The 19,149-nt window shown below is 47.8% G+C and overlaps 1 protein-coding gene across 1 annotated transcript in view; it reads left to right on the top strand.

The window, feature by feature from the left end:
* malt3 (MALT paracaspase 3) overlaps positions 1–16,825 on the top strand; it is a 138,894-nt gene extending 122,069 nt beyond the window's left edge. Inside the window, exons 14-17 of the mRNA XM_060853749.1 lie at positions 3,213–3,362; positions 8,563–8,717; positions 11,589–11,714; positions 13,992–16,825. Coding sequence (XP_060709732.1) covers positions 3,213–3,362; positions 8,563–8,717; positions 11,589–11,714; positions 13,992–14,324 — 764 coding nt within the window. The 3' untranslated portion in view covers positions 14,325–16,825. The remainder of the gene's footprint in view (positions 1–3,212; positions 3,363–8,562; positions 8,718–11,588; positions 11,715–13,991) is intronic.
* The last annotated feature ends 2,324 nt before the right edge of the window (positions 16,826–19,149 follow it).

Below are 19,149 nucleotides of genomic sequence, written 5' to 3'. Positions count from 1 at the left end.
GAGTCATCCACATTGCTGTGGGTCTGGAGTCATATGTAGGCCAGACCCGGTAAGAATGGCAGTTTTGGCTGGCCGAAGGAACATTAGTGGGTTTTGAGCACATGGTGACCATTGGACAAACACTTTATTCCAGGTTTTTATTGGATTCAAATTTCACAGCCAGCCACGTTGGGGTTCAGGCCATGTCCGAGGTCCATTAGGTGGAGGTTCAAGATTATTAGTCGAGTGACATTGTCATGACATCACCACCTTCCATGCCCCCAAGCTCATCACTTTTGGAGTGCTCTTGCGATTATTTTGAAGGTAAATGCAGCAGAAGTTGTTCACATAAGCAGTCTCCAACTTGTAGGTGCTCATTGATGTTGGCCAGAACACCAGGAGAATTCTCCTTCTCTTCTGGGTGTCTTCCCCGTTATACCCCCAGTGCAGCTTGCCTGCCCCTTGGAATTCGCTGACTTGAATAAACAGCTTTTATTTGCATTTAGAATTCTGATGCCCAGATTGAATCTAACAGTTCATCAGATTCTGAGCTTTGGATCTAATTGTACACCCCAACATGCTCAACCCTCAGAATGGGGCAGACAGAGAGACGCCATCTAGAGGACAGCCATACATGAGCCATTTTGAAACATTTCTCTGTGAAATATGTTACATGATTCCGATCATACATTTCTTAATTATATCACGTCTACCAGGAATACCTGGTTAGGTATTGCCTTGATACCTCCATGCTAGCCAAGCCCCAAACTGCAAAGACCCCCAGTCACCTGTTGACATCCTGGAGTTACCATTGAGGAGAAATCCACTTGAACAAGCCACTTAGTTTTTGTGGCTGTAAGGAACATTCACACCACGCAAATGTCAGGCAATGACTATCTATGATAAAAGAGAATCGAACCATCGGCTGTTGCCAGTGAGTGGCATTAGCCTCCCTGTATCACCCAGTATCAACATCAGCCTGGGGGGGTTAGCATTTACTAGAAACTCAACTGGACTCATCATGTAAATACTGTGGCTACATGAACAGGCTGAAGGCTAGGAATACTGCAGCATGGAACCCACTTCCCTACTCCTCAAAACCTCCTCAAGGCGCACATCAGCAATATGAAGGAATACTCCCCATTTGCCTGGATGAGAGCAGCTCCAACAACACTCGGGAAGCTTGACATTATCCAGGACAAGGTTCTGGATCAGTGGTGCTGGAAGAGCACAGCAGTTCAGGCAGCATCCAAAGTGCAGCGAAATCGACGTTTCGGGCAAAAGCCCCTCATCGGGAATAAAGGCAGTGAGCCTGAAGGGTGGAGAGATAAGCTAGAGGAGGGTGGGGGTGGGGAGAAAGTAGCATAGAGTACACTGGGTGAGTGGGGGAGGGGATGAAGGTGATAGGTCAGGGAGGAGAGGGTGGAGTGGATAGGTGGAAAAGGAGCTAGGCAGGTCGGACAAGTCTGGACAAGTCATGGGGACAGTGCTGAGCTGGAAGTTTGGAACTAGGGTGAGGTGGGGAAAGGAGAAATGAGGAAACTGTTGAAAGCAGCCCGCTTGATTGGCACCACATCCGCAAGCATTCAGTCACTCTACTACCGAAGCTCAGTAGCAGCAGGGTGTACCCTCTACAAAGTGGACTGCAGGAATGCACCAGAGCTTCCAAACTCCTTCCAAACCCTTGACCATTTCCATCAGCAAGGACAAGGGCAGCAGATACACGGGGACCCCACCCCCTACAAGATTCCCTTCAAGCCACTCACCATCCTGACCTGGAAATATATCGCCATTCCTTCACAGTTGCTGGAACAAAATCCTGGAATTCCCTCTATCAGGATATTGTGGGTCAATCGACAGCAAATAGACTGCAGTGGTACAAGAAGGCAGCTCACTCCCACCACCTCAAGGGGCAACTGGGGACAGGCATGAAATGCTGGAGCCAACCAGTGACGCCCACAGCCCCTGAGTGAATAGGCTGAGTACTGGCTGATGAGTGAATTACCTCCTGAGTCTCCAAAACCACCTCACTACCTGTGCTGGATGGAAATGTTCCCCACTTGCCTGAGTGGATGTAGCTGCACTGATACATGAGGAGTTCAACACAGAGGAGAAAGCAGCCTGCTGAGGCAGCATCAGAATGTTACAGATGGGACCCTGGCATCACGTGGCTGCAGTGTCGAACATCTGAAGGCTACATTACAGCCTCCCCACAACAAAGCTTCTTTCTCAGTGTCTCTCAAAACCAAGGCACTCAACACCTTGAGAGATCAGGGCCGCAAGAGCAGGGAACACCATCCACTGCACAAGGCCCGCACTGTCCAGTGGACACTATCACAGTTTTAATTATTGCCGCCATGTTTTCAGTCTTTGTCTAACAGCGAATTGAAAACTATCTCCTCCCCACCACCACCACCTCCAACCAAATGGATTATAGTGACTTACAAGGGAGTGTAAAGTAGACAGATAGGAAGCTGGAAGAACACAACAAGCCAGGCAGCATCATGAGGTGGAGACGTCAACATTTCAGGTGGGATGGGTGACGGTGGCACCCAAAGGACCCTGCTAGGCAGTCACGTAACCCAGAGGTAGATGAAGGTCAAGAGTGTGGTGCTGGAAAAACACAGCAGGTCAGGCAGCATCCGAGGAGCAGGAGAGTCGATGTTTTTTTGGGCATGAGCTTCAGGAATGAGGCTTGTGGTTTCGGGTATTAGCCCTTCCTGATGAAGGGTTCCAGCCTGAAACGTCGATTTTCCTGCTCCTTGGATGCTGCCTGACCTGCTGTGCTTTTCCAGCACCACCCTCTCGACTCTGATTTGCAGTCCTCATTTTCTCCCAGAGGTAGTTGAAGCACTGCTGCTCCTAATGTAGAGAATGTTGGGCTTAAAAGTAAGATTAGTTGGTCAACGATACACCCCAGTGAAGTACGAGTGGAATGTCAGGTTGTCACTCCAGCACTGGTGTGAAAAACCCAGTTAATCTTCATCCTAGTGACCTGTCATTCTCCTGGAATGTTAACTGTGCTTTGTTTGCCACGGGTGCTCTACGTATCCTGGGATTTTTCAGATTTCCAATATCTGCTGAATTATGCTTTGGTTTCAGAATTGATGAACCCCGCTCGCTTTATTTCCAAACAGCAGCGAGATTGCTGGCAGTGACTAAACCCGGCCAATGTTTTGGGGCTCACTTGCTGTCAGAGACAATTAATTCCTCTTGTTTGTGTTTTCCCACAGAAATGGGGAAGGACCAATTGATTACCGGCAAGCAAGTGATGGAGATCAGACACACCTTGAAGGAGTGCCGGGCCCTGACTGATGAGATCTGTACGAAGGGTCACACAGTGCAACTCCGAGTGAGGAATGAGCGTTGGAAACAAGCCAATGGTAAGAGAGTGACCTTCGCCAACATGAGGGAAGGCTCCTCATGCTGTCTCCCTCCAGTTATCCATGAGGCAGTGTGTGATAGCCCTTCCCGTTGAGTTTTACATTATGCTTCAACACTTGCTCTCAGGGTTTAATGTTCTTCACTTCAGCAAAACTGTGCTGGCAACAAAAATCACTCTTCAAGCCAAGTACCTGACCTGCTCATTACTGAGGAGCTTCCAGCTCTGTTCTGTACCAGCAATCTTTTAACCCGGACACCATTGTTAACACTCAGACACCCCACCAAACACTGAGCATGCTGGGAAATCTGAAGCAACTGCAGAGAATACTGGAGTTTCGCCAGTACTTTCCAGGCTTGTTACTCCATTGTTGACACGTTTCCAGAGTGCTTCAAACTAAACCCCCACCAGTTAGTAACCCGGCTCACTCCGCACTACTTCTTCACTAAGCCCTCAAGCAAACGCTGACGAAGCTCAGGGAGAAAGTGAGGACTGCAGATCAGAGTCGAGAGTGTGGTGCTGGAAAAGCACAGCAGGTCAGGCAGCATCCGAGCAGCAGGAGAGTCAATGTTTCGGGCAAAAGCCCTTCATCTGTGGAGAGAGAAACAGAGTTAACGTTTTGAATCCAGTATGTCTCTCCTTTAGAACTCTCTTGGGTAATCTATTAGAATCAAATTGAAACTTTTTTTGTGGGGGGAGGACAGGGTTGTAGGCGGAGTGATAATATGCCCAGCTCCTGTGGTTCCCACCGATCTCCCAATGTCTCTGTTGTTCCAGCAGACATCACATATTCCCACCTGATGTAACCACAGGGAGACAGTCAACTACTACCACCCCCTCCTCCGTCCATGAGGAGGTGCTCCAATCGCTCCCTCCCACAACCTTCTTCACACGGGATGTCCAGGAATCAGGGGAGTGGGTCTGAAGGGTGACCAAAAGTTTAAAAGCAGTTCCTTTCAAAAAAAAGCACAATGGGGCAGCAAATAAAGCCACTCAATATAAATTGAAAGCATGTTGGTTCAGTGGTTAACATGGCTACCTCACAGCGTTGGGACCCAGGTTCGATTCCAGCCTTGGGTGACTGTCTGTGTAGAGTTTGCATATTCTCTGTGGGTTTCCTCTGGGTGCTCTGGTTTCCTCTCTCAGTCCAAAGATGTGAAGGTTAAATGAATTGGCCATGGGAATGTAGGATTACAGAGACAGGTTGGTTCAGAGTGGGATGCTTTTGGTGTGGACTGAGTTTTCACACTGTAGGGATTCTATGAAACATATAAGACAGTGTCTTCTAGATCATTCAGCCCATTGAATAATCTTCATTCCAGATCATGGCCGATCAAAGGCTTTAGTGAAGCAGATGTTTCTTTAATAAGATTTTTTAAAATTAAATTGTCACAATCTGTCATGGGATTTGAACCCATGTTCCTGGAGCATTAACCAGTGTCTCTGGATTACTATTTGGGTGACAGTGCCACTACCCCTTGCCATAACAGTGTGACTATTGTAATTATTTCAGTCAATCTGGCTGAATATGTGACGCCAAACCTCTGGGGGAGAGGTGACCTAAATCTGAACCTTCTAGCCAAGAGGTAGAGACATTACCAATGTGCCACAAGGGGCCTTCAATGCTGAAATTTAGATGTGAACTTCATTAACAGGGGCTGGTTATTTTACTTCGCCTGTTCGGCAGGGCTGTGGCACACCTCTGGGACAAGCAGTGTTTCAATCTCCTGTCTCAGAGATAAGCGCACTACCACAGGATCCCTAAATATTGTTTAATTACCCTGTTCAGGCAAATTACAACACATCTCCATCACAGGACTTCTGGTTCAGAGGCAGTGACACTATAACTGTAACTCTATCTTTTCTGTGCTGAGCCTAGTTGGTGATGGATGGCAAACATGGTTGAGTCTTAATGAGAAGAGGCACTTACTTTACACAGTGGAACATTACTGATCACATAATAGCAACATGCACAAGTCACACTGATGAGTTACTAACAAATTGTCAGCAACCGCAGCAGTCACATCTATCTCCGTTGGGACTGAATCCTTATTGGATCTTCTATGGCCAGAGGCTGGGAAATCATCAGGTTGGGTAGAGCTTAAAGTCTCAACATTAACTCTCTTAACAACCTCCTCCATGGCTATGGTGTTCAGAACTCTCTGTGGTATTTCAAATGGTGTCTGGGTGAGTCTTACTGTAATCACAAGGACTCTTATTCCACTGCACTGCAGCTTAGCTCAGGTTCAGGTTTTAAACTGCATCAGGATTTACTCTGACTGCTGTGTCAATGCGATACTGACCTGCCTCACACTGAGCGAATCCATCAGTGATGCAAATCATTCCTCGCTTACTCAGGCAGTGATCAGACAGGGGAGAGGTTGGTGATTTTTCAATGTAATTAGTACCATATCATGGGGCATTTTATAATTCACTCATGGAACATTGACATCACTGGCCAGCATTTATTGTCTGACCCTAATTGCCCCTGAGGAAGTGGGGCTGAGCTTCCTTCTTGACCCACTGCAGTCCATGTGCTGTAGGTTGACCCACAATGTCATTAGGAAGGGAATTCCAGGAATTTGACCCAGAGACACAGTGATATATTACCAAGTCAGGTTGGTAAGTGGCTTGGAGTGGAGCTTGCAGGTATTCCTGTGTATCTGCTGCCCTTGTCCTTTGAGATGGAAGTGATTATGGGAATGGAGGATGCTGTCTGAGGATCTTTGATGAATTTCTGCAGTGCATCTTGTGGATAGTACACACTGCTGTTACTGAGTGACGGTGGTAGAGGGAGTGGATGCTTGTGGATGTAGTGCCAATCAAGTGGACTGCTTTGTCCTGAATGGTGTTGAGTGTTTTTGGAACTGCACCCATCCAGGTAAGTGGGGAGTATTCCATCACTCTCCAGACTTGTGCCATGTAGATGGTGGACAGGCTTTGGGGAGTCAGGAGGTGAGTTACTTGCAGCAGTATTCCTAGCCTCTGACCTGCTCTTGTAGCCACTGCGTTTATGTGGTGAGTCAAGTTGAGTTTCTGGTCAATGATAACCCTACCCCGCCCACCCCTCCCCCCACCTCCAGGATGTTGATAGTGGGGTCATTCAGTGATAGTAACACTATTGAATGTCAAGAAGCAATGGTTTGATGGTCTCTTAATGGTCATTGCCTGCCGTTTGCGTAGTACGTGGGAGAAATATTCCTCAAATCTGCATCAAATGCCGCTCTTCCTGTGGTGACATCCCAGACATTGTGCAAACCTGTCAGAGCTAAACATTCCTGAAAATCTCAAAAGGCCTATAATGCTCCCAGGAATGTTAGGGATTTTAATTCCACCCTGTTGCATTAAACAGATCCCTGGTCAATAGTAAAACACTTTACACAATTAAGTGCCAAAGGAGACTTCAGAACCTTTTGCAGGGCCCCAGTCACCATCAGTGCTAGCATCTGAACCTCTCTGCAGAGTCGCAGCCTGTAATTATTTTTTGGAATCAGTGCTTGAACTCTTTAATTATATTCAAGCTGTTTAATCACATGTGGATGCCCATTCTGAAGTGTAAATTGTCTGAAGCCGTGGACCAGCTTAAAGCTGGATCAATTCAGATACCTTGATGATTAATTTGATAATCTGAGAGTATGAATGGCAAGGAACAGATATGTGTCTTGTGATTTCTTGGACCTTCAGTGTTATTAAGTCGGGGTAGGGGGTGTGCTCCACTGTTGGTGGGTAACGATATTTAGGGGCACAGTGGTAGCTTCCCTCTCCCTAGACTGGGAAGCCCGGATTCAAGGCCCACCCACTCCAGAAGTGTGTAATAACATCTCTGAACAGGTAGATTAGAAAAATCGGTCGGTTAAAACTATCCTGCCTTTTACAGAACTTGAAATCTTGCCTCAGAGGAAGGCGTCACAGGGCCCCAAAACGTTAACTCTGATTTCTCTTCACAGGTGCTGCCAGACCTGCTGAGCTTTTCCGGCAACTTCCGTTGTTGAAGTTATGCTTCCTGTCCTCCCTGACCTATTGTGTTGAAACGTAAACCTAAGAAATCCATTCCTTGTTGTATTCAAATCATGACCAACTCTAATAGGAATGTGACCTATTAGCTTTATCATTTATTGTAGTATTTAGGGCTGTTTTAAATGTGAGAAACCAACCTCACGGCTCACCTCAACATCTCTCCGAAACCCACAATATCTCCATTATTTTATATTCATTCACAGACTGAGGGCATCACTGCCCAGGTCAGTATTTATTGCCCATCCCTAATTGCCCAGAGGGCAATTAAAATCAACCACATTGCTGTGGGTCTGGAGTCACATGTAGGCCAGACTAGGATGACAGTTTCCTTCCCTGAAGGACATTAATGAACCAGATAGGTTTTTTCAACAATCGACAATGGGTTTATAGTCATCATTCGACTCTTAATTCCAGATATTTATTGAATTCAAATTCCACCATTGGCCATTGCGGGATTTGAATCTGGGACCCAGCGATAATACCACTAGGTCATCGCTTCACCAACTAGACCAAAGTACTGGGGCCTTGTAAAAAGGCAGAATCGAATGAAGGCGAAGATTGAGTCAGTACGTTTAACATTAAAGCTGCTGAGATTTTGAGGTGTCTTCTGACTCCATGTTCAGTTAGTTCAGTGCCTTCCAAGGGTGGTTCACTATTGCTGCCATCTTCTCCAGTCCTCCCACTCCCTGGGATCGCTCTGCTCCTCAAATTCAGGCCTCTCACACATCATAAACTTCGACTGTCCCGTTGTCACCTTCAACTCCTTGGATTAAAGTCCCTCCAAGAACCTCACTACCTCTTTAGCTCTCCCTCCCCTCCCCAGGACCTTCTTTTGGTCAGGTTTCTGATCATCTGTCCAAATACATCCTTTTGTAGTTTAGTATCACATTCTCTCTGATGAGGTACCTGGAAGAATCCAAGCTCTGTCCCTGTGTGCACGATGGCTGCCAGATCTGCTGCGTTTCTCCAGCCCTTTCTGCTTTTAGTTCCCATCTCCAGCATGTGCGGTTTTATATCCTTGCAGATTGTTGTTGAAACAGCTTTCCTTGAAGAAAAATCAGCGGGTTACATTTCCGGTAGTTTTGCACGTCCCTCACTCCACCACCCCCTGACGTACCGAGGGATCCGGGTCACAGTGTTCAGCTGAAAAGTTGCCTAAAGCTTTGTTCACTGACTTTTCCCAGAGCTGCCAAAGAGAAGGACCATTCGCTTTCCGTGTGGTGTGGAAGTGGAGTTGAGCTGCAGTGCCATCTTCTCCAATGTAATGATTGTCTACGCTAACATTAAGACAAGGCCCTCAGATATTGCCAAGTGTAAAGTCTTCCTTCAGAAACCAGAGGTAAGTGACAACTGCCCAAATACTGAGAGCACAGTGTGAGGGGCAGGCTTCTGTCAGGGATACACACCGTCAGAGTCTTCAATGAACTTCAAGGGGCATTTAAAGGAAAGACTACCAAAGATTGTATTACTGAGGCCTACTGCATTGGAGCAAATAAATAACTGTCCCTTGATTGTGATAAATTCTTGCTTTCTTCAATTCAGAGCTTTCTGATTGGTGTCATCACCCACCAATCTTTGTGTGACAACCCACTGAGAATTGTGAGAAAGGGGTAGGAGGGCCTGTTATTGGTGTTGTGTGTAGGGGCATCGGAGTCACACAGCTATTGAATGCTTTAGTGCACCTGACACCCAGAGCAGCTGTTCCCCAATGTTTGTGGGTGACAATTTACTCCCCTGACACCCCGTCAGTGAGAGGGTGTGGAGTGCCCCCTCCCTCAGTGAGAGGGTGTGGAGTGCCCTGTCCCTCAGTGAGTGTGTAGGCAGTCAATGCCCCCTCCCTCAGTGAATGGGTAGTGAGTGCCCCCTCCCTCAGTGAAAGGGTGTAGAGTACCCCGTCCGTCAGTGAGTGGATAGGGAGTGCCCCCTACCTCAGTGAGTTGGTAGGGAGTGAATACCCCCTCCCTCAATGAGTTGATAGGGAGTGACCCTTCCTCAGTGAGCGGGTGCAGAGTGAGTGCTCCCTTCCTCAGTGAGTGGGTAGGGAGTGAATGCCCCCTCCCTCAGTGAGTGGGTAGGGAGTGCCCCCTCCCTCAGTGAGTGGGTGCAGAGTGAGTGCCCCCTCCCTCAGTGAGTGGGTAGGGAGTGAATGCCCCCTCCCTCAGTGAGTGGTTAGGGAGTGCCCCCTCCCTCAGTGAGTGGGTGCAGAGTGAGTGCCCCCTCCCTCAGTGAGTGGGTAGGGAGTGAATGCCCCTCCCTGAGTGGGTAGGTAGGGAGTGCCCCCTCCCTCAGTGAGTGGGTAGGGAGTGAATGCCCCCTCCCTCAGTGAGTGGGTGCAAAGTGCCCCCTCCCTCATTGAGTGGGTAGGGAGTGCCCTCACCTCAGTGACTGGGTACAAAGCGAGTACTCCCCCCACCCTCAGTGAGTTGGAACAGAGCGACTGACCCACTGTCCTGGTTCTCCCCTCGCGGCTGAGTTAAGGGATTAAGGCCGCTCCCAGATTTGTTCTGATACCACGTGCCTCAGAGGGTCTTGGCTGAGGTCACTGATTGCTGGAGACCTTGTGAATGACCTTGTGACCAAGCAGCAGGTTCCAGGGTGGGCTGTAGAATGTGTGTTCGTGACGGTCACAAGCTACCAAGTTAAAAACAAACACGAGATAATAAACCCATTTGCCAGGAGCAATGGGTCGCTCTGATGTTAGCGTGTACAGAGTAGCCCGCAGAGCTGCTTTGTAAATGTGACCTTGTGGTGTTTACACCCTTCGGAGCAGGGATGTGCTTCAGCAACATTTTCTCCGCACCCCTGCTTCACTTTTCCATTGTCCAACCAGTAAGATGCTGTGATATCTCCCCCCACCATTTCTAGGGTTTCTCAGTCACATGCCACAGCCCCAACTGGAGGGAGGGTATTGATAGGGCTGCACTCCTTCAGGGTCTGACCATGAAGGGCGGCACGGTGGCACAGTAAGGGTGGCACGGTGGCACAGTGGTTAGCACTGCTGCCTCACAGCGCCAGGGACCTGGGTTCGATTCCCGCCTCAGGCGACTGACTGTGTGGAGTTTGCACGTTCTCCCTGTGTCTGCGTGGGTTTCCTCCGGGTGCTCCGGTTTCCTCCCACAGTCCAAAGATGTGCGGGTCAGGTGAATTGGCCATGCTAAATTGCCCGTAGTGTTAGGTAAGGGGTATATGTAGGGGTATGGGTGGGTTGCGCTTCGGCGGGTCGGTGTGGACTTGGTGGGCCGAAGGGCCTGTTTCCACACTGTAAGTAATCTAATCTAATCTAATCATTCGAGCACACACAGGCGAGTTGGAGCACTTAACTATCTGAACGTCATTACGGGACCTTCCTGCAACTGAGGAAGGAGTTGATTTACACTCCCTGTGCTAGGAACATTGCATGGATGGATGGATGGGACAATAAGAGTTTGGGATGCCTTGTTCCTTACAGTTCTGACACAAGATGAAGGTTTCTATTTTTAATACGTATTTACTGCCCCATCTCTAAACGTCCTTGAGTTATAAGATTCAAACCCCCCTCCACCCCCACTCCTATTGCTGCTGACACTCAGCTGATCCCAATTACTAGGGGTCACGAGTTCAAGGTGAGAGGGGAAAAGTTTAAGAGAAATATGCCTGGAAAGTTCTTTACACAGATGGTCTTGGGTGCCTGGAATGTGTTGCCAGGGGAGATGGTAGAGGCGGGCACGATAGCATCACTTAAGATGTATCCAGACAGATACATGAATGGGCAGGGAGCACAGGGATACAGATCCTTAGAAAATAGGTGACAGGTTTAGACGGAGGATCTGGATTGGTGCAGGCTTGGAGGGCTGAAGGGCCTGTTCCTGTGCTGGAATTTTCTTTGTTCTTCGTTCTCCGAGAACAACATCATAATAGTCCTACTGTCAATACCTTTCCCCTGTCATAGTGATGCTGAGGGACTTGGAGGAGAGCTTACAGCTGCTAGTGATGTCCCCTTGTCTCTGCTGCCCTTGTCCTTCTAGACAGAACAAGGTCTGGGTTTGGAAGGTGCTGTCTAATTTCTGCAGTGCACCTTGTCAACAGTACACGCTGCTACTACTGAGCATCGGTGGGAGAGAGAGTGAACTTTGAAGTTGATGACTGAAGTGCCAATCAAGTGATCTGCTTTGTCCTGGGAAGTCTGGGAGGATGGTTTAGACGACTGACACCTTTTTTATTTTTGCTCCAGGAGTTGGCAAGTGCCTGTTCCGATCTCGACGGAGAGTCATCCCAGATCGACTCGCTTCTGTCGTCCCTGAGCGATGACCAGCCGTCAGACACTACACTGAGACTGTGCGGCCTACATAAACTCGAGGTAACAGACCAAGACCCCGCGCCACCTCAGCCCATCCCAAACTGCTTTACAACAAAACTCAACCTGTTTTAAAAGTGTGGCCTCTGTTATTGTCCGGGAAAGCTGCAGTTAGTTCACACACAGCCAGCACCCCAAACACGATCACCGGATGACATTTGCTGATGATTTACGGATAATGTCAGCCAGAATACCAGGAAAGCATCTGCCCCTTGGTATAAGGCCTCATTGTGAAGACAGCACATCCAAAATGCAGCACACCTGAGAGACTGGAATGTTGGAACAGAAGTAGGCCATTCAGCCCATCAAACCTGTTCCACCTGATCAAACACCGAAACGCCTTTTACTGACTCCATCCCCATAATCCTGTGCATCACAGGTAGTCAGAAACCTATCAGTCTCAACTTTAAACATACTCAGAGACCAAGCCTTCCCAGTTCACTGTGGTGGAGAATCTCAAAAATTCACCTTCTGAATAAAATCATTTCTCCTCCTCTCAGACCCACGTGGCACTCCCCCTTCTTTGTAGAGTCGCTTCCCTGGTTTTAAACATCCCAACCAGGGGAGGCATCTTTGGTCTATCTCCCCTGTGTATTCTTTCTAGCATTTTGTGGGTTTCAATGCTATCACCTCAGACTCTTCGGAACTCTACAAGCCCCTTTCCCCCAATCTCTCTCGATAGAACTGTCCCGGTATCGTGAGAACGGGTTTGGTGAACTCTGCTGTACTCCCTGGAGAGTTAGACTCCGCTGTGTCCTTAATCTCAAACACCAGCTGGCATGCACTCTAAAGAATGCGACTGGAGAGCGCCACATTAGTTTGGTGGTCCCCCATTTGCCTCGCTCGACCAGAACTGAGAGCGTCAGAGCTCCCTCCTGAAATCGGGCCTTGAGATAAGCTGCACTTCCTCTAATTGAGCTTTGGGCAGACAGAACTTGTTGTCTTGATCTCCGTTCCCTCGGCACCGACTGCACTCTCTTTCCCAAGCCACAGACTGAGACAGACCATTAACAATTTCAACAACACTTGTCCTTGACCTGAGCCTCTGATGTTACAACCGTCTGCCACAAAGGCTGTCCACTTCCATCATCCTCCCTGAGTCTGTTTCTGTGGGTTTGTCACCTCCGTGCTTTTTAAACCTCAACATCAACAGAGTAGACTAGATTAGGTTCCTTAAAGTATGGAAACGGGGCCCTTGGGCCCAACAAGTCCACACCGACCCTCTGAAGAGTAACTCACCCAGCCCCATTTCCCTATATTTACCCCTAACTAATGTACCTAACACTATGGGCAATTTAGCACGGCCAATTCACCTGACTGGCACATCTTTGGACTGTGGGAGGAAACCCACGCAGACACGGGGAGAACGTGCAAACTCCACTCAGACTTAAAAATTCTAAAAAATTAAAAATTTATTTTTTAAAAAGAGTAAAATCAAATTAAAAGTTTAAATGTCAAATCAAAAATTTAATTTAAATTTTTAAAGATGTAAAAAAAATGATATTTGTACAACATCAAGTCAACAACAACTTGTGGCAACTTTAATGGAGAAGATTGAGCCAAAGTGAAAAGCAATGGTGCTGGTCTTTGGACAGATGATCAAATGTTTGGGAAGGAAGAGGTGAGTCCAAATAATCTTGAAGGGGAAAGGGGTGGAGAGGTTTAGAGAGGGGATTCTAAAGTGCAGGGTCCAGAAAGCTGAAAGCATTCTTATCCTCGTGTTCAAATCCCTTCATGCTCTCACTATCTCGATCTCTGTCACCTCATCTAGCCTCAGGGAGTTCTCACCTCAGACTCTCTACCCCCACATCACCTCCCCTTCCTCGATCCCATCGGCCTCCTCTTCCTGAGGGTTGGAAAACTGCCCATTGGAAAATTCAAATTCCCAGGCAATTTTCACGGAGTCTGCTACATCTGGGATTCCGGACTCTCCATTTTAGTCTTCACTGTTGTCGTGACTATCGAGGCCATTGTTCTGTGAAAAATTGTACATTTCTGGGTCCTTTATTTTACATTTGACATTTCATTTATCATTAATTGAAAATCATACGTGTAGATGTGCTGGCTTTTAAAAATATACAGTAAAATAAGCATGGTTTTTTTAATCTTAAAAGAAATTACGAGTCAGGAAAATTAATAAATGCTTTCTTAAGGATAAGTGGTTTCTGTTTTGCATGTTTTTGTTTAGCCGGTCGTTTCTCAGCAACATACACAGATTGTTGGATCGTGCCCAATACTGAAACTGCAGACCCTTCTTAACATCCATTCCTGTCTCCACAGCAACCTTTGCTTCTACGGCTGACCCTAAAATACTGGATCTTTCAGGAACACCCACAGCTGGAACAAACAGCAACGGTGAACTTGGGGCACCCACTGGTGGCACAGCTGGAGCTGTACAGGACAATGTCCAGTGCCACCAGCACCAGCAGCACTAACCAGGACTCTACATCGGTGCCTGACATCACCATCACGAAGGATGCCAGCAGTTCCTGCAGGTCCGGAACACGGACAGCAGTCAATAAGAGAGAGCTCAAAGCATCAGTCAGCCGAGCCAGAACGTCCAACCAACCAGAGGAAAATGATGAAAGTGAATTATCATATGGGAATCGGTAGCACATCCTGCTTCTGGTCGGTGGGCACATCAACCTGTATTAAACATTTGTAGGTATGCACTCAGCAGTAGTGATAACACTTGGGTTAGATCCTTATATTCACGTTAAGGGCTGCTGGGCAGCTCCTGGTTAGTGCCTGGGTCTGCTGTCTGTATTTCAGTGTAAATGTGAGTCACTGCTTTGCACTGAGGGGCTGAATGGCCTACTGCTGTTCCTTGGCTGGTCTGAACTCAGTGCTAATTTCACTGGCAGTGTGCCCCCGTCGGGGACACATTTCTGAGAGAGAGAATGAGAGATGCAGTGTTCCTGGAACAAGCTGGGCAGCTATTTGAGCTGTCCGTTCACTTGCATTTGTCTCCATCGGCCTTCCCTCTGACTCCGGTAGGATTTCAGCAAACCCACGTCAGGTCTGTTAGATGCTCAGCATGGCGACTTCATCCTGGGAATGACTACGGCTGTCCGGACATAACTGACCCACATCCTTGCAGCTTCTAAATGGTTAGCTCCCTCATTAAGTTCACCAAATTGGTGACATGTAGCTAAGTCATTGTAACTCGAGTTAATAATGCTGCTGTCACTTCATTTAACCCTGAAATGTTAATGCTGCTTGAATGTATAGGGACACCAGTTTGGTGATATAATACACGCTCATAAAGCCAACTGGTATCAGCGAGAGTTTCTGGACTGTAATGATCGGGTGCTCAGTTTATCCAAAAATGTGTTTAATCTGGGTAATGCAGAATCACAAGGGCCTGATAGCGCACAACGGGCCAGTTGGTTCAATGTGTCTGCACTAGCTCTTCAGGTAGGCATTGTCGCCAATCTCCTGCCTAGCCCCCAAACCCTTGCAAACTATTTCTCTCCAAGTAGCCATCCTCTTGACTGCCTCAATCGAACCTGTCTCTGTCACCCTGCCAGGCAGTGCATTCCATGCCCCTTACTGAGTGAAAAAGATTTTCCTCCCAACACCCTCGCTTCTTTGGCAGCCCATTTTAAATCTATACCCTCCCATCCTCATCCCTTTGACGAGTGGGACCTGCTTCTCACTGTGCACAGCGTCCAGTATGCAGAGGATGCTGGAAATCTCTCTCCAGTCTCCTCTCAGCCTTATTGTAGGTTGTCCAGGGATTGTGACTTGGGTGGTAGTTATTTGGGTTTACCCCTGCAGTCCTCTCTGTCGTCAGTTCCTCAAACCAGTGGTGGAACATACTCAGCAAAGGCATTACTGTTCCTTCACAGGGCAGGGGGTTTACAGGCACAGAGCCACCCTTAAGAGTTTTGACAAGGGGAGGAGATGCAGCACGTGGCATTGTGTTTAGTGTGGTGCATCTGATGGGGAGGGGAGAAAATGCATTTTATAAATAGTATTCTGCAAGCTGCTGAGAGGGAGGTGTTGTGTGCTGTGGTACAGAGTGGGAGGTCTTTTGAATAAATTCATTGAAAATTCAACATCTTTTCTCCTCATGCTGCAACACGAAGCGACATCAATCTTCCTGCTGATATTCCAGTGGCACCCAGATTAGCAAAGTGCTGGCCAAGATGATGCAAGGGCATTGTATTAGAAATGAAATGTGTTAGATGTCACCTGGATTGAAGTTAAGACCGAAGCTTGTTTCATTAGCTGGCAGGGTGCTAATGCATTCATGACAAGCTCTGGGATCTTGCTTTAGATTTTACTGGGCCCTGTTTATTTTTATGGCGATGTTATTTTTGGTGATGGTGAAAGCCCCGAAGCTAACCAGCTACTGGAAGGCTGGAGCCCGGCTCTCTGTTACAGTTCTCATTCCTCTCTTTGTTTGTAACTGGAGCCCTGTCAGTGCAAGAGCTGGTGCCATCAGGGAGCTTAAACGTTCAAAAGGTTACAAAGAATTATTAAGTTTCCAAAGTTTTTTTTTGTTTTGGGACAAGCACTTGTTCTGAGTCAGAAAGCGTTCTCCTCATGGTTATGGTGGAGAAGGGTGAAGCAGATTGGGGGTACTGTGTTTAGTGCCCCTGGGCCAGAAGACTTGAGTTCTAGTCCCACCTGCTCCTGAGCTGTGTCATAACATTCCTAGACAAGTGGATTTAAAAAAAAATACACTCTGTCCCGCCAAGTTCCAATGTATCGCTGTGAGGTCAAAGCAGTTTGGAGAGAGTGGCAGAGTTCTGTTACACAGAACAGAACGGTATGGCCGGGCAAAATATCAAGACAACATAACTCGCACAGACTTTAAAGCTCCCACCAAAGTAAAGCTCTGGTGGAAGTGAATGCGATCAGATCAGCCATTCCCTTTAACATAGAAAATAGGAGCAAGAGTAGGCCATTCAGCCCTTTGAGCCTGATCTGCTATTTAATATGATCATGGCTGATCATCCATCTCACTGTCCTCTTCCTGCTTTCTCCCTATATCCTTCGATCCTTTTCGCCCGAAGAACTGTATCTACCTCCCTTGTGAAAGCACTCAACATTTGGCCTCAGCTACTTTCTGTGGCAGAGAATTCCACAGCTCCGCCCCCCCCCCCCCCCCCCCCCCCCCCCCCCCCAATCACAGGGATGTTCCTCCCCATCTCAGCCCTGAATGGCCAGAGACTGTGACCCCAAGTTCTGACCTTCCCTGGTCATCGGGACCATCCTGGCTGCATTTACCCGGTCTAATCCTGTTAGAACTGCCTGGAAACGAAAACATTGTGCAGTGGGTGGGTGACTGATGCTCCTGCACACCCCACCACAGAATCGCCTGGAAGCAGGCCGTCAAATCCATGGTGACCCTCCAAAGAACATCCCACCCAGACCTACCCTACCCCTGTAACCCCTGCATTTCCCATGGCCAGTCCACCTAATCTTCACATCCCTGGGCCCCACCAAGTTGGGTTTGTTTAAAATTGCCTTGGTGGTTTCAGCTGGTGCTCATGCCTTGCTGCTCCCATTTGTGAGATTATTTCATCTCCTGTTAATCGCTTCTCAGTCCCCACTCCCTAACTGAACTGTTCCAGGGAAACTGTGGCAAAATAGATGACTTTCCTTTACAACGATTACTTTTTATTTGAAGGAATCGTGTTGCGATTTCCTCTGGCTTCTTCATCCCTGCCCTTGGCTCCTCCAGCATTGCAATTCCCCAGTGAGTTGTCTGTTTCTATTGCTCTGAAACCTTGCAGCATCACACTGCCCACTGCTGGTGGTGCTGGCAACTATGTGGTCCCTAAGCTTTCCATGCCTCTTCTCTTTGACAATCCTCGACTCCACGTTCCTGCCTGTTCCCCACAGCACGGGTATTGCCTCCTGTAACTCAGTGTTAAAATCTATCTGCTTCATTAAACTCTAGTGCAGCACCTTAGGAACATTTTACTACGTTCTGGTGCCAAATAAAGGCAGGTTGTAATGCAGTAGTCTGGCTCCAGCCTTCTTTTCCTCCAGAATATGAGCTGTCGTTTGGAGATAAAGCAGTGCTGTGTTCACATGCTGTGACACACACCACCCTGATCAGGAATAGCAGTTGCAAATGCTGCTCTACCGTCACAGCAGGGGGCGCTATACTTGGGCCTTGGCTTCCTCACGCGAGGGAAGACTAAAGGGACTCCCGTATTGACCGCTGTCAGAAAATGCCTCTGCATCCAGTGATGCCAAGGTGTGGTGCTTCCCAAAGTTAAACAGTCAGCATATACCCTGCTGTCAAGGCTCATGTGTGGAGTTTGATCGCCCAGGTTAGGAGAGAGTCTGTAGAACTCTGTAAAGTCAAGACGTCAAAGAGAGGAGGAGGTTTGGAATAACTGTGCAGAATAAGTCTGATATCAAAGTTGTATTTAAGTTTTACTTGTATTATTTTAATGTAGTATTTAATTATTGGAAATGTAGAGGTGAGAATATTTTATTATTTTTGCTACAGTAACACTGGAACATTAAATTACATCACTTCATTACCTGGTTTTATCTATTTCATGTGTTCTGTGCTGTATTTGAAGATGTTGTTTTGACCTGGCACACTGGGGTGTGTGGGTCAGGGGAATACAGTTAGTGTACAGCTGTAATGGGCCATTGAAGGAACAGGTCTGTGCTCTTTATGGGGTAAGGGCTTCCCTTAGAGCAATGTGGCAGGGAAGATGACTCTGTCTGCTACACAGGGTGAAGCTTCACAGATTAACCCAAGGTGTGCTCATCTGATCAACAAGTCACATTTGTTGACTTTGAGGGTGCCTTTATCACCTTGCGGGTGTCTGGCAACCTCCCTCTGCTACCCCAGTGCTCTCCTAACCAGATCATGTCACTGTGAAGCTGAGATGCAACTTGGAAGAACCTCATTTTGTCAGCGATACACAGTCACAGCAATGTGTACCATCTTCGCAGTGCAGTAACTCACAAAGTCTCTTTCGAAACTTGCCACCTCTACCATCCAGAGGGACACCCTCTGAAAATTCCCCTCCAAGCCAGTCACCGTCCTGACTTGGAAATATATCGCTGATCCTTCAGTGATACTGGGTCAGAATCGTGGAACTGCTTTCAACTGTAGATGCACCCACCCTCACTGGACTGCCATCACCTTCTCCCGGATAATTGGGGTTGGGGCATCACTGGATGGACTATCCTTATTGCCTGTCCCCAGTTGCCCTTGGGAAGGTGATGGTGAGCTGTCTTCCTGAATCACTGCAGTCCATGTTCTGTTGGCACATCCACAGTGCTATCAGTTAAGAGGTTCCAGGGGTTAGCCCAGTGACAGTGAAGGAACAATGGTTTATTTCCCAGTCCTCACCTGTGATGCCTGCACCCATGAACGATGAGGTATTTTCCACGTATTTAGCTGAGCTGGCAGACATCACCGTGTGAGGATCGCTGGCGTTCCTAAAAACAGAAA

This window comes from Hemiscyllium ocellatum, chromosome 42 (assembly GCF_020745735.1).
Source record: "Hemiscyllium ocellatum isolate sHemOce1 chromosome 42, sHemOce1.pat.X.cur, whole genome shotgun sequence".
NCBI classification, from domain to species: Eukaryota; Metazoa; Chordata; class Chondrichthyes; order Orectolobiformes; family Hemiscylliidae; genus Hemiscyllium; species Hemiscyllium ocellatum.
The sequence above is the reverse complement of the archived record's forward strand: the minus strand, read 5'-3'. Positions and strand labels throughout refer to the sequence as shown.